This window comes from Excalfactoria chinensis, chromosome Z (assembly GCF_039878825.1).
Source record: "Excalfactoria chinensis isolate bCotChi1 chromosome Z, bCotChi1.hap2, whole genome shotgun sequence".
NCBI classification, from domain to species: Eukaryota; Metazoa; Chordata; class Aves; order Galliformes; family Phasianidae; genus Excalfactoria; species Excalfactoria chinensis.
Genome location: NC_092857.1, coordinates 15,817,065 through 15,839,437, shown reverse-complemented (window position 1 = coordinate 15,839,437; position 22,373 = coordinate 15,817,065). Strand labels below are relative to the sequence as shown.

Below are 22,373 nucleotides of genomic sequence, written 5' to 3'. Positions count from 1 at the left end.
TATCCTCAGCTTTGTAAGGTTAGTTAGATTTAAAAGTAGGTTATAAAAAAAATTGCTGGCTTATAAAGTGAATAAATTGCTGTGTTTTGTTTTGTGTTTTAAGCCAAATGATTGCTAGTTTCTCTGCTACAAAATTCAGGCAATGGTACATTCATTTTGTCATGTATATTTTGCATCACACTAATCAAAGGCCATTCTCTGTTTTTTAGGAAAATGTATGTAGACTTACGAACTTCCGTGAACACATACTTACTAGAATTCTGTTCCTCTCCATTGAAGTATCTTTGGATTTAGAGAGTGCTCCTGAAAGCTGTTGATATAAAAGTTTAAGATCTGAGCAGTACAGTTAATAGTGAGATTTGAGTGAAGTTTATGCTTTCTCTGCAGAGGTACTGGTTTGGTTTGTAGTAGCAGCACATTGTTGTTCCTGCTCTACAACACCACCAGGTGAAGGTTTACCTGGATGCATGATGATTCCACCTAGGTGTGAGATGAGGTTCTTGTGGGGACCACTTGGAAGCAAAGATTAATGACCTGTTCTGAATTAGTTTCTCTTAAGTGTCTTTCTTCCCCTACTTTTATAGATTGTTGTCTCTTCCTGATTAATCATTGACCTGTACAGGGTACAATATGTGTATGTTTTTGGAACAATAAACTTTATAACGTAAGTTTAATTTTGTCACAGAGATGAAGAAACGTGATTACTTACCTATTTCCTCAAATAAAGAGGACTATGTTATTATTGCATAGGAAGGTAACATAATTCCGGTGCTTTCTATCAGTTATTGTGAACTTTGTTTGACAAATCTTACTGCAGTTTTACATCCTGCACTCCTGAATTTTATTACCAAACAATGTAATCAAACTCTTCTGCACTCTTTGTATAAAATGATATGTGCTGCACCTTATCATCTCTCTTCATTATCACTGATTGCTTTGGAGAAATACTTTGGAGCTATAAATGTTCCCTCTTAAGTGAAAAATCTCTATGGTATGAGGACTGTGTGCAGCTCTTTTATTCCCTTTATACATTCCTTACATTTCAAAAATACTGATCTGATGATATGTAGATAACTGGCAGTTAATGACAACTCGCTATAAAGGTTGCTGCATATTTTACCTTTGTAATACAAAAATCCAAACTTCCAGTCTTTTACTAAAAATCTTTCTATTCTATTCTATTCTATTCTATTCTATTCTATTCTATTCTATTCTATTCTATTCTATTCTATTCTATTCTATTCTATTCTATTCTATTCTATTCTATTCTATTCTATTCTATTCTTCTCCCTTAATTATGGAAGTGAATGTGGAAAAAGAAATATTTCAAACAAAAAGGTTGAGTTGAAGCCAGTATTTTGTTTTTACAACTGATCATATATCTAAGTCTTAAAGCCAGCTATCTTCTGTTTCTTAAGCCTGCTTTTATTCATTGTCCCTCTCTGAATTATGCCACCAACTCCAGACTGCTTATGTTTCACTGATAGAATCTCATCATTATGGCAATTATCCCCTGTCCTCTGAAATTTTCTCTCAAGCCAGTGTGAGGAGGAGTTCCCCCAGTTTGGCAAGATTTATGCTGATCTAGATTAAATGGTAAAAGTTTTGTTCCAGTAAGCAGCAGTAAGGCAGTATTTTTTATATTTTTTTGCTGAAGTATATGCAACCCACTCAGAAAAAGTTTTAAATCTCTTACAGCTGTGCATTGAAGCAGGCAAGGAACTAAGCACTCCTGAGCTATGCTGTTATCAGAACTGCACGTTGAGTTTATTTCTGTGTGGATTTATGATCACATTTCACCAACATTAGATATATTCTTAAGCAGCAACCTGTTGCCTTTTTATCTTAAGAGAGTTTTTATTGAAGAATTGTGTAATAATTATCCAGCAGACACTCAACACACAGTCAGCGAAAGCAGAAGCACTGGGACAGTTGTGGCACAAGACGATTTCAAGTTGATGATGCTTCTGTTCTCTGAAAGCATTTTCTGCAACTGTTCATAGGCTGCATTCACCCAATAATAAAGTATTTTGAATCAACTCAGAAGATTACTGTAGCTCTGAGAGTTAAAGCAGATCTTTAGCAAATAATAATAGCAATATACATATAAAAATCTAACATAGTGATACCTTCTTTAGATTTCAAGCTTCTCATACCTTTTAACTGATAAGAATAAACTTGGTTTGAGTTGTGTGCACCGCAAAGTTTGCTTGCTGACATACCCGTGAGTAGGCATAGACATATGTAAGGCTATTTCAAGAGTGAGGCCTTGAGTGCGTTGAGTGTTGTTGTTGTTGCTGTTGTTTTTGTTTTTGTTTTTTGACCAAGCAAAGAAAACAACAAAAAGCTCTTACGAGATTCCATTTCCTCCTTACCCCCAAATGTTAAAGCCATTTCAAAGGCTGCTTAAGTATTGTGTCCAGAATCTGCCTATAAAATAGAAAAATCGTAAAAAAAAAAAAAAAAACAACAAAAAAACCCCAAAAAACAAAAGCCTGATTTAAATTGATGAGGAGGTTTTGGTCAATTTTTATTAAACAAATTGAACAGTTCGCCATGGCTTTTGATCTGTTTTTGTTAGCTTCTTTTTTTTTTATCAATTCAGTCCTATGAGGAAAGCAGCTTATATTTTTCTTGTCTCCATATAGCCCTTTCTCTTTCTTGTCAACTTCAAATTATGTTCTCCAAGTGTACAAAGATTAGGAACAGGGCACCTGTTTAATTTAAAGTCTATAATTTAAAGTCTGTAGTCTTTAATCTATGTGTGATCAGTGGTGACAAGTTGAACCATTTTGATTTTACAGAACAAAATAACCGGTAGAGGAATCTTCATCAGAAAAAAGACTGGTGACAACTGAGAAACTTGGTGGAAAATGCAGGTACTTAGCTAGGACAAAAACACAACAAATGTACAGCTGGAGAGACAAGAAATGTAAGGTGTTAAATGGCTGAAGTTTCTCAAGCCTAACTTTTTAAGAGTTTAGTGGAAGCAGAAACTGTTTTACGTTTAAGCTGGCTGTCGTTGATTAAAATTTGAAGAATTTTTAATGGTACTTAAGATTTGTATGCCTTCCTCTAACTGTGTATTTTGGATTAATGTTTTTTGTGTAGGTTGGTCTCCTGTTTCCTCCCGTGGTAGTAATGTGCTGTGCTAGCCAAGTAAAACTTATGCTATATAAAGGAGGAAGAGAGATTCCTGTATACGTTGCTACATATTTCCTATTCCCTAGGTCTTCTGGTCAGAATGCATATTCTCTTAGAGGCTCTTATTTCTGTAAATATAGTGTACTGCTGTAGTTGTATATGGTGATATTAAAATGAAAAAGGCGTGTAAGAATGAATTAGCTCATAGACAGCCTAAAGAAGAAGAGATGCCCACAATCCGTATATGGTACTTCAGTTCCAGCTATGGCACAGGCTGGTAGTAGAGCATACCCTGTAGATCTCCCACTTGTGCCTCTGCCAACATCAGTGTCATTTTTACTGTATTTTCTGACGTTGGGAGGCAGTCTGGTCTTAAGTGTTCCAGACAGCAGAATTCTTTGGCCAGAAGACTTGCATTGCCTGCAAAATCAAGCTATCCTTGTTGTCCAGTCCTCTTCCTTTTATGTAAACCCTCTCATTAATTCCTATTAAACCGTGTATACTTTAGTAATGCACACTCTTCATCCTTACATTTCAGTGGTAACTGCATAGACCATCTCTAATATAGTAACTTTTTTTTATTGGTTTTTATTTGTTTGCTGCTAATAATAGAGCAACCAAACATTCATTGATTTGATGACTTTTTGGTTGGGTAATACATAAACTTGTGTCCTTGTTTCCACAGAGACTGAGTTATGTGGTATTTCTTTTACTATATGAACAAAAAATTATTACCTATGTAAGCAGGTTTAAAAGTGACAGTTGAAACTATACTTTCCTTTTTAATGTCCTGTAACACTACTCTGATTTTGTTTAATTTTTTCTGTCTGGTAGTTTCTAAAATAATTATAGTTTTCCTCACCAATGGTATACTTGAGTCCTTTTCCTCTATCTTGTGTTTTGTAATATATATATTTTTTTCCTTTGACTGGCATATGCAGTCTCCTCTAACTTGCTGTTCTGTCTCAGACACTTACTTGTTCAGTTAGACTGGACTTCATAATAAATAGTGAGGTCTCTTGTCCTTAGAAATTTCTCTTCTTCACTTTCAGATTTGATGTCAAATGTTACTTTTGAAATAGTTCATAAGTGAGAACAAGACATATCCTGGGGCTAAATCTCAGAGGAAACACTGCCTCAAGTAAACATGAAATATTCTTCTTTTTCCATAAAAATACACCCAGAGTTTCTTTAGGCTCCTTTTTTACACACACACATATATATCATACTTTATCTTTTCAAGTAATCAAGCTCCCTTTATTCAAAAGGCCTACTCAAAGCAACTTATTTACCTTTTAGAATCATAGAATCAATAAGTTTGGAAAAGACCTCTATGATCATATAGTCCAACTGCTCACCTGCCACCTATACTGCCGACTGACCCTTGACCCCTTAGTACAATATCAACCCTTTCTTTAAACACCTCCAGGGATGTTGACTCCACCACTACCTTGGCCAACTTGTTCAATGTTCAATGCTCCTTGACAGAAGAAATTCTTCTTAATATCCGCCCTGAACCTCCCCTGGTGCATCTTAAGGCCATTCCCTCTAGTCATATCACTAGTTACACATCAGAAGAGGCTGACCCCACCATGCCGCAGTCTCTTTTCAAGTAGCTGCAGACTGCAATAAGGTCTCCCTTGAGACCAGTTCTCTAGATGGAACAATTCCAGTGCCCTCAGCCACTCTTGATAAGACTTGTGCTCCAGTCTCCTCACCAGCTTCACTGCCCTTTTTTGGACACAGTCCAGGGTCACCCTGTCTCTCTGGTAGTCAGGGGCCCAAAACTGAACACAGGACTCACAGAGCTGAGTACAGGGAAATGATCACCTCCCTGCCTGCTTGCTACACTGTTTCTTACAGAAACCAGAATGCATTTGTCACTGGGCTTCAGGGGCACACTGCTGGCTCATGCTCAGCTGAGTGCTGATCAATGCACCCGGATCCATTTCCTCCACGTAGTCTTACAGTCACTCTGCCCCAAGATTGTAGATTTGCCTGGGGGTGCTGCGGCCAAAGTGCAAGACTCAGAACTTGGTCTTGTTGAACTTCGTCCCCCTGGCCTCAGCCCAGCGATCCAGCCTGTCCAGATCCCTTTGTAGGGCCTTCTGCCCCAGGCAGATTGATGCTTCCTACCAGCTTGGTGTCATCTGCAAACTTACTGAAGATGCACTCAGTTCTCCAGGTCACCATTAACATCAGATGTTAAACAGGACAGACCCCAGTACTGACTCATGGGGAACACCACTTGTGGCCGGTCACTAGCTGGTTTTAACTTCATTCACAACCTCTCTCTGGTCTCGGTCCTCGAGGCAGCTCCTTACAGAGTGTGCCTGTCCAGGCCATTTGCTGCCAAGCTTCCCCAGGAGAATACTGTAGGAGACAGTGTCAAAGGCTTTGCTGAAGTCCAGGTGGACTATATCATTAGCCCTTCCCTCATCCACCAAGTTATATATATTTTCAGTTATCCTCAGGGCTTTTTCAATATGGTTAGGATTTCTTAGATTGTAAAGCAAACTGTTTGCTAATGCTTTTGTCCATCTTTTTTGTTACCTTTATCTCTAAATAAAGATAAAATATAATAAATATATAAAACATTATAAATTATAAATGATTATAAAAATATAATAAATAATAAAATATCTAAATGGAAATGCTTAAGCAATAGTTCTACACTTAATGGAATTTAGAAGTGTCAGAGAACCCCCATGGAGCTGGACTTGTTTCTGCAGTGAAGTCTACTCCTGAACACAGTGGGACCTGTGCATATGTTCTGCTGTTTTGTTGACTGTAGTATGCTATTTTATTTTATGTAGGTTTTGACCTCATACACCAGTAGTGAGTATCTAAGCACATCCAGAAACAAATGTATGTTTTTCTCTCTGTTTTCTTCAAGGACATAATGAATGGAGTAAAGGTTCCTAAGTTGGTTTTCCTCTTCTTTTATTTATAGGGAAGTGCCTAAGAGCCTAATGTCTGAGAGGTATATTTTGCATTTCAGACAAGAGATTTAGCACCTTGTTTTAGCATATAATTTCAAGAAGGATGTCCATTGCCTTACAGTTTTTCTAGGGATATTACACTTTTGTAGTGCACAGACCTGTCTGCATTTATAGAATTTTCCTTGTCCCTGATACCCCAAATGTCTGTATGAAGCCTTCACTCCAGAGCTGTCTCTTTCACTGAAAGGTAATGATCCCTTACCTTCTACCCAAATGCTATACAAAGATACTGTCCTTCATCCTCATGCAATGAGGCAAGAAATAACTGAGCTAAAAACTTTGTTTTATCCTTAAGATAGTGAAGACTTCTGTTTTCTCCAAATCCAAAAGTTGTTTTGCATTTTGGAGAGAATTCAACCAAGTGTGATTATATTATCTTAATGTAAAGAAGCACTTTATCATGACCATTATGTTTTTGAAATTATGTAGTGTGAATAGCAGTGTCACATCTGGCTTGTCAGAAGTCAGCCTTCTTTTTGACTGTTTCCTACAGTCTCCTCTATTCATAGCAACACTGTAAAATATATCAAAGAACAAATTGAACTGTGTCATTTGTTTGGTTTTGATAATTAAGCCTGTGTCTTAAGTCTAGTGCCATAGGTGACTTAAGATAAATGTTGAAAATTATTTGATATATGACCATTTCTTTTCAGAATCTGGAGGTAACTTTTCTGAAATACCAAGAACTGTTTGATAATGTTGAAAAATTTCAAACAATTAACCCAAATTAATTTATTTTCTTACTCATCTAATGGTAAATCTTCTCCTCTGAAGAATATGTTGATATTTTAGAGTCCCCTAACATTTCTATAACATTGATCATTACCAGAACTGTGTTTCTTTCATACAATTATCTTTTTTCCTTTTTTATGTTAGCCTGTTTTTATTGCTACATATCTCTCTATATTTCTGTGGCATAAGCTGGTATACAGTTGATGTGTGTCGGCACTGAAGAGGAGGGGTGCATGTCAGTTCAACAAGTGGTCTCACCACACGTTTATGAAGATTAGCTAGGCTAAACAAAAAGGATTACTTTCTTAGTAAGCTTTGACCTAAGGTCTCTACTGGAGCTTGGATCTTTATTCTGTGTTTTGATGGAGGAGCGTGAGGATAATCACCTTTGTTTAATGAGGTTGTGGTCTTTCAAAGAAAGTATCTGATCACAAATTTAGTATTTCCAACCCTAGTGAAGATCTCTTCAGGATGGAAGTGCTTATGTCAGTATTCATCTCCATTGGTAGTCACAAAATGAACGATAACCTATTTGGTTTTACCCTCATTATACCGATGAAGATGGACCTTGTCAACCTGGTGATTTGAAAGCATGAAAGCAGTGTGATTGGTTTCATGCTTTTAAACAGATAGTTTTTTTCCTTTTTTTCCACTCCACTGCTGTCTCCAGTTGTTTCCTATATGTAGTATTCTAGTTCTCTACTTCTCAGCCATCAAACCCCACCTTTCACATTATGTCTTCAAGTTCTGAGATTCCTTTGTGATTGTGTGATCATGTACAGCATCAGAATTAAGGGCCTGCCATGTATAGACTTCAAACTTAATTTTCTTTTAAATAATCTCCTTGGTATTTTGTTGGCAACTTCAGATAATTTCTGGATAGAAACGTGTGCTGGATAATTGAAATCAGTTTAATGGTGTCTTAATTGAAAAATGAAACATGAAGGGAGGCTATATTCGTAACTATAGTCAAGAGGAGGAAGGGAGCGGAGAAGCGTTATGGTTGAACTGTTCAGCTTTAATTCTGGATTTCAAGAGCTCTGAATGCTTGATTTGTTAGCATTGCCGTTGCCATAATTCAGGGTATTTTTGCATGTGTGTGTGTGTGTTTAATCAACTAAGCATGAAATCCCTTGCATTTGCTTGTCCCTATTAAATAGTGGCAACAAAAGAAATGGACAGGAGATGAGTCCTGAACAAAGCAGAAATAATGGAGTATTTCACCTCAAAAAGGAGAGTGAAAGGAGAAATACAGTGAGTAGGATAAGTCAGTCTCAATGGCTGGAAGCAGTGTAGTGTGTTAGAGGAGGGAGTAATTCAGTGATGCTCCCTGCCTAAAGCTTCAGTGGAGCTCTGGGTTTGTCCCTCCCCCCCCCCCCCCCCCCCCGCTATAGGTGCAATGCTTAATGCATTTACCAGAAGACTTCTGTAGGCCTTTAAATGGCCACTGTCTAGGGTTGTCAGTTTATATGTTCATACAGCTAAAACTGGAATAATCTGATTGGCATAGAAATCCCTAAGTTAGAGTAGGATTAACTCTCTTACCTCTTGCTCTAAACGTGCATGTATGTATCATGTACATGCACAAGTAAAACGGAAGTTATCAGTGGAGCTGAGCATTTTCCTACCAACTGCAGTATGTATTTGTTCCCAGTTTCTTGGGTAAATAAGTGTTTTTTTCTTATCTGTTTGGAATTTCTGAATGGAGAAGAGAGTACAGTGCTAAATATTTTTGATGCATTTCTCTTTCTGGGTTTCATGAATGGCTTCTTTACACCTTATAAGCATGTTACTTTTTACATTCCAGACTTCACTGTAATACATCATGATATCTTAAATAATGGATCAATGCTCACCTGTGCTTTGTGGAAAATCTCAGGATGCATTTCCTGTTCATAATCAAAAGTAGAATAATGAATGTAATCTTATTTCTTTATATTATTACCTCTGAATTCTCTGTGTGTTCTCCAGAGGAGAACTGGGATTGTTTAGTTTGGAGAAGAGGAGGCTCAGGGGAGACCTTATCACTCTTTTGACTGCCTGGAAAGGTGTTGTAGCAAGTTGGTAGTTAGCCTCTTCTCCCATGTAACAGTGATGAGAGGTAATGGCCTTAAGTTGTGCCAGGGGACATTCGACTTTGATGTCAGGAAAAACTACTCAGAAAGCTTGGAGAGATACTAAAACACGCTGCCCAGGGAGGTGGTGGAGTCACTGTGCCTGGAGGTGTTCAAGGAGTGTGTAGGTGTTGCACTGAGGGATGTGGTTAGTAGGCATGGTTGAGGTGGACTGACAGTAGGACTAGATGACCTTAGTTATCTTTTCCAGCTTTAAGATTTTGTGATTCTAGATGCAGCTTCCAAAGTAGTAAGAATGGCAGCTTGGTCTGTAAGTACACTCTGGGTGCTTAAATAACCCTTGCTTGTCTGGGGTTTTGTAACTTTTAAGTTGCTGAGAAAGCAGGAAGGCAATTATCATTCTGTCTGTTTAGTGATGTTTTTGATGGTAGAGTTGTTCATTGAGTTTGTGAGGAGGAAGACTGTGAAACAAGTTTATAAAATTTAAATATATTAATACAAATGTCCCCTAAAATGTGCTGGTAGTAAGAGAATTGTAGTACTTCTCATGCCAGCCAGTGCAAAGTAGTATACACAGACGCTTAAATTTCAGCAGCTTTTTGAAGATAAAGTATTTAATGTTCTTTATACCAGCAGAATAAAGATATTTGCAGAAGGAAATCATTGTTGCATAAGGACAGAGAGATAGGAGTCATAAAAAGAGAGTATTTCTATCAAAATATGAGGGTGACATAGAAAGCAAACTATTTTACTGCCTTTGGAATTCTATGTGTGCTAACTCTCAGGGCCTTTCATATCTGTCTATACTTTCTGATAAAGGATGAGTGAGTGGTTGGTGGGTCTTCAGATACTGCCTAAGACACTCAAGATCACCTAGATTTTTCAATCAACAGCAGCTAAAGACTCTATAGGCCAAACTTAGAGTGTAGGAAATCAACACTTTAGACAGATTGAAGTTCACAAAAACAGTCTGTGGAGCCCTTTTCACACACACATCTTCTGTATGTATCCTACAGATGGCAATAATTATCTTTGGCAGAACTGCAGATAATTAATGTTTTCAGTGCTGCAAGAGTTGTGTGTAGTTACACAAGAACTGACACAGTATCTGGACAACGAGAAGCATGAATTTTCATCAGCTCACTTATTCATTTACTTTTTAATGTGATATCAAGAAGTTCTTGCAAACATGCTGTCTTTATGGGGACAGACTGAATCCCCTTTAAAGACTGGGTACAAAGGGCCTGAGAGCTCTGGATAGCTTCAAAGAATTTTATGTGGCCTTCAGCCTGATATCTTAAGTGGAAATGCAGTTTGAAGGAGTTTATGCTGTGCAATAAACTCAGTTGGCGTTTTTCACTTAAGTACCAGAGTATAGTATTTGGTATGATTTTGTGGAGTTCATAGGGTAAGCATGGATTGACGTCAGTGAGTAAAGCTAGAAGACATGTTTATCTAAAACACATATAAGGGCTATTCTTCTTGAAAAACATCTGGCAGAGTCAAATTTTAAGAGGCAAAGCTATATTTTTAAACTGTTGCCGTTGTTCAACTTAATTAGTACAATAAATGTTTTTTTTCTCCTGAAATACATCTTTCACTTTTTTATATAGTGTTGAAGGAATTTAACTTTTCTTGAATTTATCCTTGTTAAAAACAAAAACAAAAGCAAAAACAACAAAACAACACAAAAAAATGAAAAAACAAGGAAAATTATTTTGGCAGTGATGTAGAGTGACAAGACTTCGGGATGTAGCATTTGTGCAGGCCTAGACTAGAAGAAATATTTAAGAAGACAGTACTGTTGCAAGGTCTGCTGTCTTCAGATAGAGATTATCTCCTGCTCAGTTTTGTGTATCTGAGCATGAGCTCAGTCTTAGACTGGGAGTCGCACATCAAGAATCCTCTCAAAAAAAGCTTCAGTCATACTGGTGGTACCCATATGGTTACAACATAGGTATAGCAACGTTATATACATTACATATTACATTATGTAGAAGAAATCAAATAAAACTTCCGTAGTTTCACTTTCTCATTCAGTGGCCTGCTTTGGGACACAGAACCGGCAGTTTGCCTCATTGTTTTATTTACTTCTCTTCAGTTTCTTGCTTCCTGGAGTAGTCATGAATGAAAGAGGTTAGGCATTAATGAAGTCAAGTACTACGATAATTTCCCAAAGACTGGATTTCTTTATTCAGTGCTCTGATTGGCTAGTGTTTGACATGGAAAGAACTACTTAAATCTTATAATTATCTGCACCCCCAGGATAGAAGTAGAGACTGAAATTTCTGTTGCTGGAGGTTCAAAAGCTAAGACTGTGCAAAGACAGAACATGCAAGAGTGAGGAGAATTGAATGCACAGATGTGTTTTCTAGTACTTAATGTAGCAAGAGTAATCTTATTTGAAGGCAACAGATACAGGGGAAATATACATATATACTGGGTTAGAGGGATTATATCTTGGACCTTAAATCCAAAATTGCTAGCTTGTCCAGAATTGTGTGATTTTAGTTTTTTATGTAGTTTTCCATGTAACATCTAAGGGGTCTAATTAGCCTTGCTGGATTCTCCAGCCTATTTTGGCAATGCTATTTAAGAGACATGGGTAGAACCATAGGGTAGGCTTTGTGTTAGTGATTTGTATTCTTTCCTGTGATCAGTTCATACTTTTCTAGGGAATAGTGAGAAATCTACATTTTTACAGCCAGAGCTATGTCTGGCAAAATACATTTCTTTCAAGCTGTACTCTTTAACATCTGAAATTGTAGAGTACGAAAAATGCTGTCCTCCTATGCATCTGTCAAAGCAAGGCCAGGAAGGAAATCAGTTGAGCAAGGCTCCCTAATTCTTTCCTCTGACAACAGGGAAAACCTGGCCGGAAACTGTTCAGGAGCTGTTTTCATGTTTAGACCAGGTATTGCATTTAGAACTAGAATTTTCTGCTAGTATTGCTTCCAGAAGGAAACTCATGAACGCTGAACTACAGAGCTGCGCAGGGCATGTGCCTACCACACTGCTCAAGCTCTGTTGACTCTCTTCGAGAAATATGTCATTTTCCTCACTCCAGCATCATGAGGTTTATGTGAATAGTTAGCAGGTATATTTGTTTTGCTGTAAAACTGTTCTAGATTTCAGTTGAGCTGATCTCTGTTAACTACTGATATTGGCAAAATATTAAGTTTCAGTAATACTTATTTTCCGTTCTGCAGCTTTCAATTTTAAACATGATTTATAAAATCTTGTTAAAGAAATATTTGCAAAATGTAACAACTTCTTTTTGTGTTTTGTTTGTTTTTGTTTGTTTGTTTGTTTGTTTTTCTTGGCAGTGTTTTAGAGCGCTTTGCTGCAAAGGACCACCACCACCACGACCTGAATATGATTTGGTTTGCATAGGCCTCACTGGGTCCGGCAAAACAAGTCTTCTGTCACAGCTTTGCAGTGAAAGCCCAGAGAATATAGTGTCTACCACAGGTAGGATGCCGTCTTCATTCCATGATGTGCTTAGGGTGTTGTCCAAAGGTAACTTTTGAAACATATAGCAATAGCAGTAGATAACTTCAGATGAGTTACCTTGCTTTTGAAGGCATGTAATAGATTGCTTTGAAACTTACTCAACTTGTTCAAGTGTTTGGCTGTGTACTGGGGGGTGTCCACGAAAACATAAAATTTGGAATATGTCAAAAATCAGAACAGACACTCTAATGTAATAAAAGTAGTACCTTGTGAAATGGGCAATAGCAATTTACTGTAGGCAGACCTTTTAAAAGGTTTCTTTCTTTTTATTTTTGGCTTTTAAGTAGTTTTGTTATGCAGTCAGAGAAGGGAAGGACATTACACAAATTGGAATGGTATAATGAAGCACTGACCATTATTTAATTTCTTTATCCTTTTGTATACATTGGCAACCAAAAGACTAACATAATGAAAATTATTTCTGATTCTATTCTTTTAGATCATTGAAAAGACTTGTTTGTAAAGCAAGAACAGATTACTAACAAATAAATAAATAAATAAAGGTATTGTAAAGATGCAAAGAAACAAGTGCAACAGCAGCTAAAAGGCATCTTAAATAATAATAAAAAAGTAAATTATATTAACTGTGCATACATATATAAGGAGAACCAGAAGCAATAAAGGCTGTTTAGAGCAAAGCCCAAACAAAAAAAACCACAAACCATCAATTCAGACTAAGAAAAAGGAATACCTGGCTGCAAAGTTCAAAAAGAGGACAGATTAGGTCATAACAGTTGGAAAAATCTGGATATGTGGCTGCAGCAGTTTAAGGTTGAGCTGCTGAGGGAACAGGTTGTGAGTAACCGGTGTGTGTAGTTATATGGCTTTATACTGTAGCTGTGCTTCATGGACCTGAATTTTATATGATTGTCCCTTAGCTGCCCTAAGTGTTTTTCAGTGTGTCTTTGCTTAACTTACAAGAACATAAGGTTAATCAATAAAATAAAAAGTGAACTAAAATAGACAAGAGAAAATGCAGTTTTTTTTCTGTGATGCATAATCATCCTATTGCCTTCACAGTGGTCATGTTAGGAATGTTAAAAAGATCTTACAATTAATTGTGGTCAATGTTCAGTTCAAATGCTGAGAAGGAGGTTGCTGATCAATTTAGTCATTTTTTCCCCTCAATTTCATCTTAAGAGGTCACCTGAAATTAAAAGTGTATCGCTTTTGACCTCAAAAGAAATGGTAACAGCAATGTTAACAGCTGTATAGATCTGACAAAGGAAATAATGAAAATATACCCCTAGATATCTGCAACAAATTACTATAATATATTTAGACAACTTGAACAGTGAAAACAGACTGTAGAAAACTAGGTAGCGTCCAAACTATCCAACTTTAATTCTATCTATACCTACCACACTTTTGCTAAGTAAGAAAATATTGAAAATCACTGAATGCAGTGTGACAGCTTCTCCACATCATTTTCAAACTGTGGCCTGTGTTTTTGCTTTTCTCATTAATGCCATTCAGGCCCATTCCAGTTTTCACTTTTCTAGAAGAGTTTAGGATTTATTTTGAGACAACAAGCTACTTCAAAATTACTTTGATCAGATTTTCTTAAGCTAGTACTTAGAATTATGGAATATCTTATTTATCTGACTGAGGAAAACAAGTTCCTAGACTGACACACTTTTCTAAATGTGTTTACTTAGCTTTCAGGTATGCAATTATGTTGAAATTGTTTGTGCCAGATAGAAATGAATTAACTTCTGTCTGTACATATTATGCTGAAAGAACAGATATATTTTTTCATATATAGAGTATTACTATATACTTACATATATATATTATATATATAATATTATTATATATACTTACATTTCTGTATGCTTCTCTGTGTGTAACACTATAGACTCTTGCTTAAACTACGAGGAGTATGCTTGGATTGCTGCAAGGCTTGTATGTTCCTTCCCTCAGGAATAACTTTCAGTTAGAAGAAAGCATATATGTGTATATATGTATTTTTGAAACAAATTACTTATTAGTCTCTTTTCTTTTTTTTAGGCTTTAGCATAAAAGCAGTGCCATTCCAGAATGCCATCTTGAATGTGAAAGAACTTGGAGGTACAGCATTTATTCAATTGATTATAAAAAAAACTAGTGTCCAAGTCTCATCATACATGTAAATAAATATTTTTGCATAATATTATGACTCCAAAGAGGTCCAAAGAGGTTCCACGGAGTTCTGATGCAAGATAAATTCATGCTTGCAGGATAGGAAACCTGCAGTTTTGAGTAGCATCCGGAGATGTACTGGTAGCAACTGGTTCTGCGGTTTGAATGTTAGCCAGAGTGGAAGGTTAACTATGAGAGGTTATCCCAGCATACCATAAACAAGAATAGGAAGAGAACAGGGAGAGGTTACTCAAGCAGTAAACAGGGGTGGGAAATCTGCTAAGGGAATTAGAAGCATTGGATAGGCTGTTAACCCTGGAGTACTCAACCAATGAGGAAATGGAAGGAAATTTGCTCTGGGAAGTAGAAAATATGAACTGCTGTGTCTCTCTGATCTGGCATGCCTTTTCTCTAGGTTGTCTCTTATTGTGAAAGTGTGAAATAAGTCATGATTCATAGCAAATTCTGTCTGAGCCTGGAATATTGACCACGAGCATTTCTCACAGTAGCAAACTGCTATTTGTGTAATGTTTAAAAAGCATAGGTCATTGGGACTGGAATTCAGTATTTTCCACCACAACAGATAAAGATGAGAAAGACTGAATGGAAAGTGTTATGGAAGAGAAGCCTCTGTTTTTGTTCTTATTCCTGATTTTTGTATTCAGTTGTTAAGAAGTTGTTATCTGAGTTCCTCTTAGCTTAGTTTGAAGGTCTTGTCCAGGCATTTGGAGGAAGGTGGAGATGCTTCTGTTTTTAACAATCATCATCCATTGCTACATGTTATTCAAAGGTGAAATTCTATATAGTTTTTCTATAGTTTTTATATATTCTATATAGTATTTATATATTCTAATTTAGAATTACCTTTTAGGTTTCTGTGACTGAAAACTGAAAGCTTCAGATGACTTCATACAGCAAAGTAGTAACAGCCAATATTTAAAAAAAGCAGCAAAAGTCATACTATTTAAGGTTCTTTAAGGCAGCCAAGTAGCCTATGTGAAACAGATGCTGACTGTGTAGTATTCTTTTTGTTTGGCTAGAACAGTATCCTTCTTTGAGGTTGAAGATGTTAATAGTTTTGAGTGTCCTGCTTGCCTGCTGGAATTGGCCAGGTTTTGTTTCTTCATTTCTGTAGGGGTTGTAAAGTTCAGTGCCAAATGTACAGAAAACAGTTGTCTTTTTTTTTTTTAAATCCTGTTCTACTCTTTATCTCTTCGTTGGGCTTTAGGATTAGGGACATGGAACAAAGTTTGCTGTGCTCTTTTGTAGATCAATATATATACCACCAACCTGTATTTATGTACATAATGTGTGTGTGTTTGAATATATACATATATAATAAATATATGTTTTGTTTTGAGGTACATGAAATTAGAATATTAAAGAAAAATGAAACAAAACCAATGCTATTTCTGCTTTTGTTTTTACTGTTCTTATTTTTAAGCCAGACTGCCTTCCTATCAGAAGTCAGAAATTTTGTCCAATTCCACATATATAAAAAACATAATTACATAAAATGTCTATTCTGTATAAGGATGTAGCTTTCAAATCAAGTCTATTACTTGAGAAGGAGCTCTTGCTTTATTTACTGATTGAGCCAAACTTCCCATTCTCTAAGTTTCTATTTTAGTCTACAAATAATCCCTTCCTGCTCTCTCTTTGTGAAGTTAAAAAATAAGTATTTTCTTCCAAAAAACTTTGTCCATAAAATAATGTCTGTAGTTTGGATTGCTGTGCCCCAGATGTGATGTGCCCTAAACCACATTGTTTCAGAATGTACTTTTTTCAAGGTAACTTGAAACATCTCTCTACATTACACAACTTAACTTAGTAATGGAATAGAAAGAAATTACAGATTTGATGATTTCCTGTAGTGGTGCAGCAGTCTCTGTTTGTAACCGTAGGTGAAACTGTTTGTGAAGAACACAAAAAAGAGTAAGGAAAAACTACAAAAATAAGGCAGATACGAACATTGTTGTTCAGAAGTTTCTAAGTCTGATTGCTTCTAACTCTGGAGGAAGTTTGGGATATGGAATGCTGGAGTTTATTCTCAAGTCTGATAATGAAGGTGTACAGACAATACAAAGCTTTTTCGTTGACTCTGATAATTGTTTTTCCAACCTCGAGACCAAGTGCCATCATTTATTCCGTATGTTTATACAGTCATTCACTGTTGAAATGCTGTCAAAACAGAATTCAGTGTCATGGCATCTGCGTGACATGTACACTTAGGCCTAAGTCAAGATTACAGGCCCATTCTGGAAGCCACCTAATAATTTAAAGTTGTTTTTTTGGAATAAGTCTATTTTATAATTTAGCTTGCTATCTTGTAAACGCAGCCTTAGAAACTACTGTGAGATGCCAACTGCTGAACCCGGTCAAATTTAAATGAGTGATTTTGGATGTGAATAGCTCTTTTTTCTTCTTCCTAAGTTTATAAATACTAACAACATGCTCAAGGATTTAGTAACTTTCTCTGTTTTATGTACTAAAATAAACTGCCATGTGTTTGTGTTAAGTTTTTGTAATCTACTCAAAGGCCTTTTTCATAAGCATAGAAAATCAACATATTGTGTAATCATCTTTTAAATTCCATTTAAGTGTTAGCTGCTCAGCAAAAACAGAATGCTTAATATCAAGGATGCTTGAATTCCATGAAATTGAGCAAGCCCAGCATAATAGAACTGTCCTCCCTACTGCTGTTCCTCCTTAAGCTTCGTAACCAAAGTAATAAATTTGCACTGTTAAACCAGCTGAATTAATTGTTTTGGTGAGAGCTCAAGAACCAATAATTTTAAAGAAGACTGGTTAAACAATTGTGTGTTCTTTTGTCCTAATTTGGAAATAACAAGTGAAAGTAGAAAGGGGAAGTTATGCTGCTGTGCAAACCAAGTTGAATGGGAATTACAAGCTCCTGGAGAAGATGGCAACAGCTGTCAGGTACTATCTGCCTTGAGAAAAAGGATGTTGATCCATTAAATAGAATTTAATATTTATATAAGTATGGGCAAACCACAATCCTACCTTACTCTGTGAAGAAACAGAGCATGACTGAACACTCTTGTGACAACAAAGCCTAGTAGGGGAGCTAAAATTTCATGTTTAGTCATCAGAAAACTGATACCACACATAAATGCCAGCCTCAGTCATACTCACTGGTACATGTTAGAACAAAAGAGTAAAATCTCCATGCTGTATTTGACTAAAAGGCAGTTGACACCTCTACAAAATCTGGTGATGGAGTGCATGTTTAGCCAACTGCATGTGACGTATCTGCATATAACAGATTATGGAACATCTTAGCAAGTGACATTTTTATATGACCCTAATGAGCTATCTAAGCTATGAGTCTTGTAGAGACATTCATATTCTGAAAGCATTAAAGATGGGTCTGTTTGTTATCAATCATACGTGGTCCAGACTCACTCAAATATTTTCTTCCTTTCATAGATAAGAGGTCATTTACACCTGTTTGCTGATCTTGTAAACTTGACTCTTGAGGAAATTCAGACAGGGATTGAGCACTGAGATCATTGATCACTGAGAATGATCTTTTCATTGCTCAGGGGAAATTTTTTTTTTTTTTTTTTTTTTTACAATTAGCTCTTTGCAGTGTGAATGGAGTGTCTCCTGTCTTGCTTGAAGCAAACAGGAGACATGTGAGCACTGCTTATCCTGCTATATACAGCTTTGGGGGTTAGTTTTTGTTGAATAGAATTTTTGTGAAAAATCAGAACTTCTTGGTATGCTAAAAAGGCTCTTTCTCCTAATGGATATGAAATTCTACTTTGTTAAGGCTGAACTGGTGGGGGAAGTTTAGCATCTTAGTTTATCATCATAAACCATACCTTTATTAAACAACTCTCATTTCCAAAAGAAGTTTTGATTTTTTGATTCAAGCCAGAAATAGCTTTGATCCTTTCAAAGACTAAAGCTGAGTCAAACTTCTGTGAGCTAGTCAGCAGAAGGGCTAGACAGACAGAAATAACACAGCTGTGGTAGACTTACTGTGTTCTTTATATGCCTGCTGTAGAGATAGGCGCATAAAGAGCTTTCCGTTGGAGATTATGGGTGCTGTAGCTGAAGGTGACTCATCTTAGATGAGCTGGTAGCAGTATTCAGCCTGGGAAGCTTCTTTGCTGTTTCCGCAATCTGAGCTTCTATGGTATCTCCAACAGGGTAGTGGAGGAGGATGGAGATGGAATAATAGGAAGAGAGGAAACCACTCAATGATTCCCTCTCCTAGAAGACTTAATGTGTTTGTGTTTCTAGAGAAAGAGGGAAGAAGAAACGAGTGAGTTTCAGAACAGCTGTCAGACATAAAATGCTGTCTACTGCGGTGCCGCCTACTACAAACTATCAAAACTTCAGATATAGCGTTGAATAAATATTAGCACATGATGTATGGCATTTATTTTCTGACTGTCCTTTTAAAATAATCTGTAAAATCTCATGACTGGAGACGGAGATTATTTTAAATTGCATGTTTTATTTTAAGATGGTAGTATAATACACATAATATACATGCCTAAGTGGATCAAACTGACTTTTCACAGACATGTATAAATTTCCATGAACTTCACTTTAGTAGGAGCTTTCATGCACAGACTCACCTACCTTGAAGTAAGAGCTCTGTGACATTTGTTGTGCTATTGATGGAGACTTGCTGGAAGTTTGACAGCTAACAAATGTGAGACCGTTGAGTTGCTTTCAGTGCTTTCTTTATTTGTTGTTTGTTTTTTGTGATGCTGTGTTCTGTTTTCCTGAAAGTACTGAAAAGAAGGGAAATAAACATAGCTTCATACAGCTGTTGATGAAGCACAGAATTTTCCCCTATAGAAAAAGCATTACATTCACAATATTTATTAGCCACCTAAGTTGTGCTGAGCTCAAAATACAGAGACTGGCTGCTTGAGGTTCCAGTGTCATGAATACAGAGAAAGGAGTAACTCTGTGGAGTGAGATTTGAATAGTCTGCATTGGATGCTTAGAGGAAATGGTGTGAATTCCTTCTTAAATAAGTCTTCACTTTTTTCTAGTAGCTCTTTTCAGGAATATTTTAAGTATCACAGCAGTGTTATAGTAGTTATTTTACATTACCTTGTCATTCTGTGACTACATGTTGGTCAGGATATCTGTGGTATTTGTTTTATTTCCCCAGAAAAGAAAGTTTTCTTATCAGCACTTGATATCTGTGTCTACACTGAAGTTCACTTTTTCCTATCGTTACGTAAGATTTGTGGTGTTTGTGAAGGATACCTTCAGCACATCTCTACAAATCATGGTCTTGCAAACATGTCAAGATTTCTCCTAGTGTACTGCTGCTGCTGTTCACTTTTTAATGCTAGACCCCATGAGTCTAGTGCCAGATTCAGACACTCAAAGAGTAGCCTGTGTCCAAATTTAATTTAGATAGTTTGACAGCTGTCAAATATCTTTTTTCCCTACCTTAACATTACAACATATGCTGTTCTCCAGGGTACACAAAAGCTTTCTAGATATAACCTTATTGCTTGGCTTCTGTTGAGTTGACTGAGTGCTGCTGAACTGTGCCCTAAGACTTACTGTCACACATAAGCTTGTAGTCATTCACTGTGTGTACTGTGGGGCTGGCTTTTCCAGAATCTGCAGTGTGGCTGACAGAGCAAAATAGTTGAAATGAATACTGTTGAAAATTACCACCTTATCACTCGCTGTTCAACTCACAAGTGTATTACCTTTCTTATCATTATACATGTAATTGTAATTTTAATAGGCTTTCCTGACACCTTTTTTCCTTGATTACAAGGTATTTGAATGTTTGGAGGTGTGAAAAGAAAGACTTTATCGTACTTAATAATGAACAACTGACAAGAAGGAAACTGCTGTTTACAGCTATAGGGCTAAAGTACAAAGTATGGCCAAAGGCCATCTTGTTCATGTGTTTATATCAGTATATTTCAGTAAGAAAGTATGGGATTAGCCTAGATTAGATGGGATTAGTGTAGTAATTCTACTACTGCTTATTTACTGAGCAGAAACTTTCAGGGCCTTTAGACACTTTTGTTCCTTACTTAAATGATGTTAGTTTGTGCATGTGTGTGTGTGTGCGTATGGGCCAGCTTCATGGGTTCTTTTTTCCTTGTTCTTTCAATGATGTATATTTATGAGACAAAAAAATTAATTGATTGCTTTGATTGTTACAGATTGAAGGATTATTTTCAATTATAAGTTTTAAAGATGTTCAATTATATTTGTTCTAATTGGTTGTTATTGTTGTTTTGAAAGGCGCTGACAATATCAGGAAATACTGGAGTCGTTACTACCAAGGATCCCAAGGGGTAATATTTGTATTAGACAGTGCCTCCTCTGAAGATGACCTAGAAACCGCTAGGAATGAACTACATTCAGCTCTCCAGCACCCACAGTTATGTACTTTGCCATTTTTAATACTGGCCAATCATCAAGACAAACCAGCAGCTCGCTCTGTACAAGAGGTACGTTACCGTGACATTACCTTGCCTGTTTATATTTACTGTCTGCACACTGCTGACCCATTATTATTTATTACCATGATGTCCTAGTTAAGGACTGGTTTCAGTCATCCTTCTCTATAAGTACAGAGATCAAAAACAGCCCCTGCTCCAAAGAATTTATTCCAATGCATTATCAACAAGAAGTTCATGGATACAAACTGAATTCTCCTGCATTTTCTCTGTGATTTGCTTCAGGGTAAAAAGATATTTTTAACTATTCTTATCAAAAGTTGCTAGGACAGTGTTTTATGGGTGTTTTGTTGTTTGCTTTGTGTGTTGGTATTTATTCACTATTAGTTTTAGTCTGTCCCATCACTCCACTCTTTGAAACTGCTTAAACCAATAGGTTGTTTGCTGTCGTGAGGAGCCTTTTACATAAAAGCTTTTTACCTTAACTTCTATAAACTGGTGTGAAGGCATAGTTGCAGTTCTTTTTCTGAAGTTCTTAACCTGTTCTGATTTTCTTCTTTTTAGAAGTAATATCTTTATCTTGTATCCCCTATCCGGTAAATCATGTATTTTTTCTATTCAGTGTACCATTTTCTCTTATGTTTCTGAAAAAAGTCTTCATTGATACTTTCCAATGAAATCACTTATCACTGGGGAAATGCAGAAAGTTGTTTATTCATCATAAGAGGCTCTATTTCTGAAGTTACAAGAAGAAATTAAAATTCAGTTGTGTCATTCTGTCTGTAAATGTCATTTAAAGGACTCTTCACATTAAAGATTGCATGTGAAATCTAGTTTGTTCTTTGAGTTGTGTTTTTCATGCAGCAAAACTGAGACTCTTTCAGCATCTTACTTTGTTGCTGATTGTTATTCTAAATTCTGCTGTCATAGATGAGCTTCTTTGTCCAAAGTATTACCTTTATAAAGAATGCTGGTTGAATTAATTGCAAAATTTAATCTTATGTAGGGAAACTGCTGTTGATACGCTACATTTGTATGTGCTTTCTCTCCTGCATTATTGCCATTATGTCTCTTTTGCAAAAAGAAAACAGAAAGTTTGTGTTAAATGGGAGAAACGTAATTGGGATTGAGATACAGTGAGGTTTTTAATTTAAGAGGAAGAAAATAAGCAAAAATGGTGTGAGTTAAACTGTATAAATCTGTATTAAATTGTTGATTCTTTACTCCAGGAATCTATGTTAGAAAAAGAAAAAGGATTTGGATTTAGTATATGAAGTTACATTAAAAACTAAGCTCAATTGATACTGGGATTGAATCTTCAAGTTATAGGTCTCGTTCAGCCAAAAACAGATTTAGGAAAT

At 36.4% G+C, this 22,373-nt stretch overlaps 1 protein-coding gene across 5 annotated transcripts in view; it reads left to right on the top strand.

Moving 5' to 3' along the window:
- Positions 1-22,373, top strand: part of ARL15 (ARF like GTPase 15) — a 219,273-nt gene that overhangs the window by 65,497 nt on the left and 131,403 nt on the right. For 4 of the 5 annotated variants that reach the window (XM_072360067.1, XM_072360063.1, XM_072360065.1 and 1 more), the window contains 3 exons: positions 12,280-12,424; positions 14,477-14,536; positions 20,855-21,063. In XM_072360067.1, the coding sequence (XP_072216168.1) occupies positions 12,280-12,424; positions 14,477-14,536; positions 20,855-21,063 (414 nt within the window). Of the gene's footprint in view, positions 1-2,804; positions 2,880-12,279; positions 12,425-14,476; positions 14,537-20,854; positions 21,064-22,373 lie in introns of all 5 variants that reach the window. The other variant, XM_072360068.1, reaches the window with a different exon arrangement.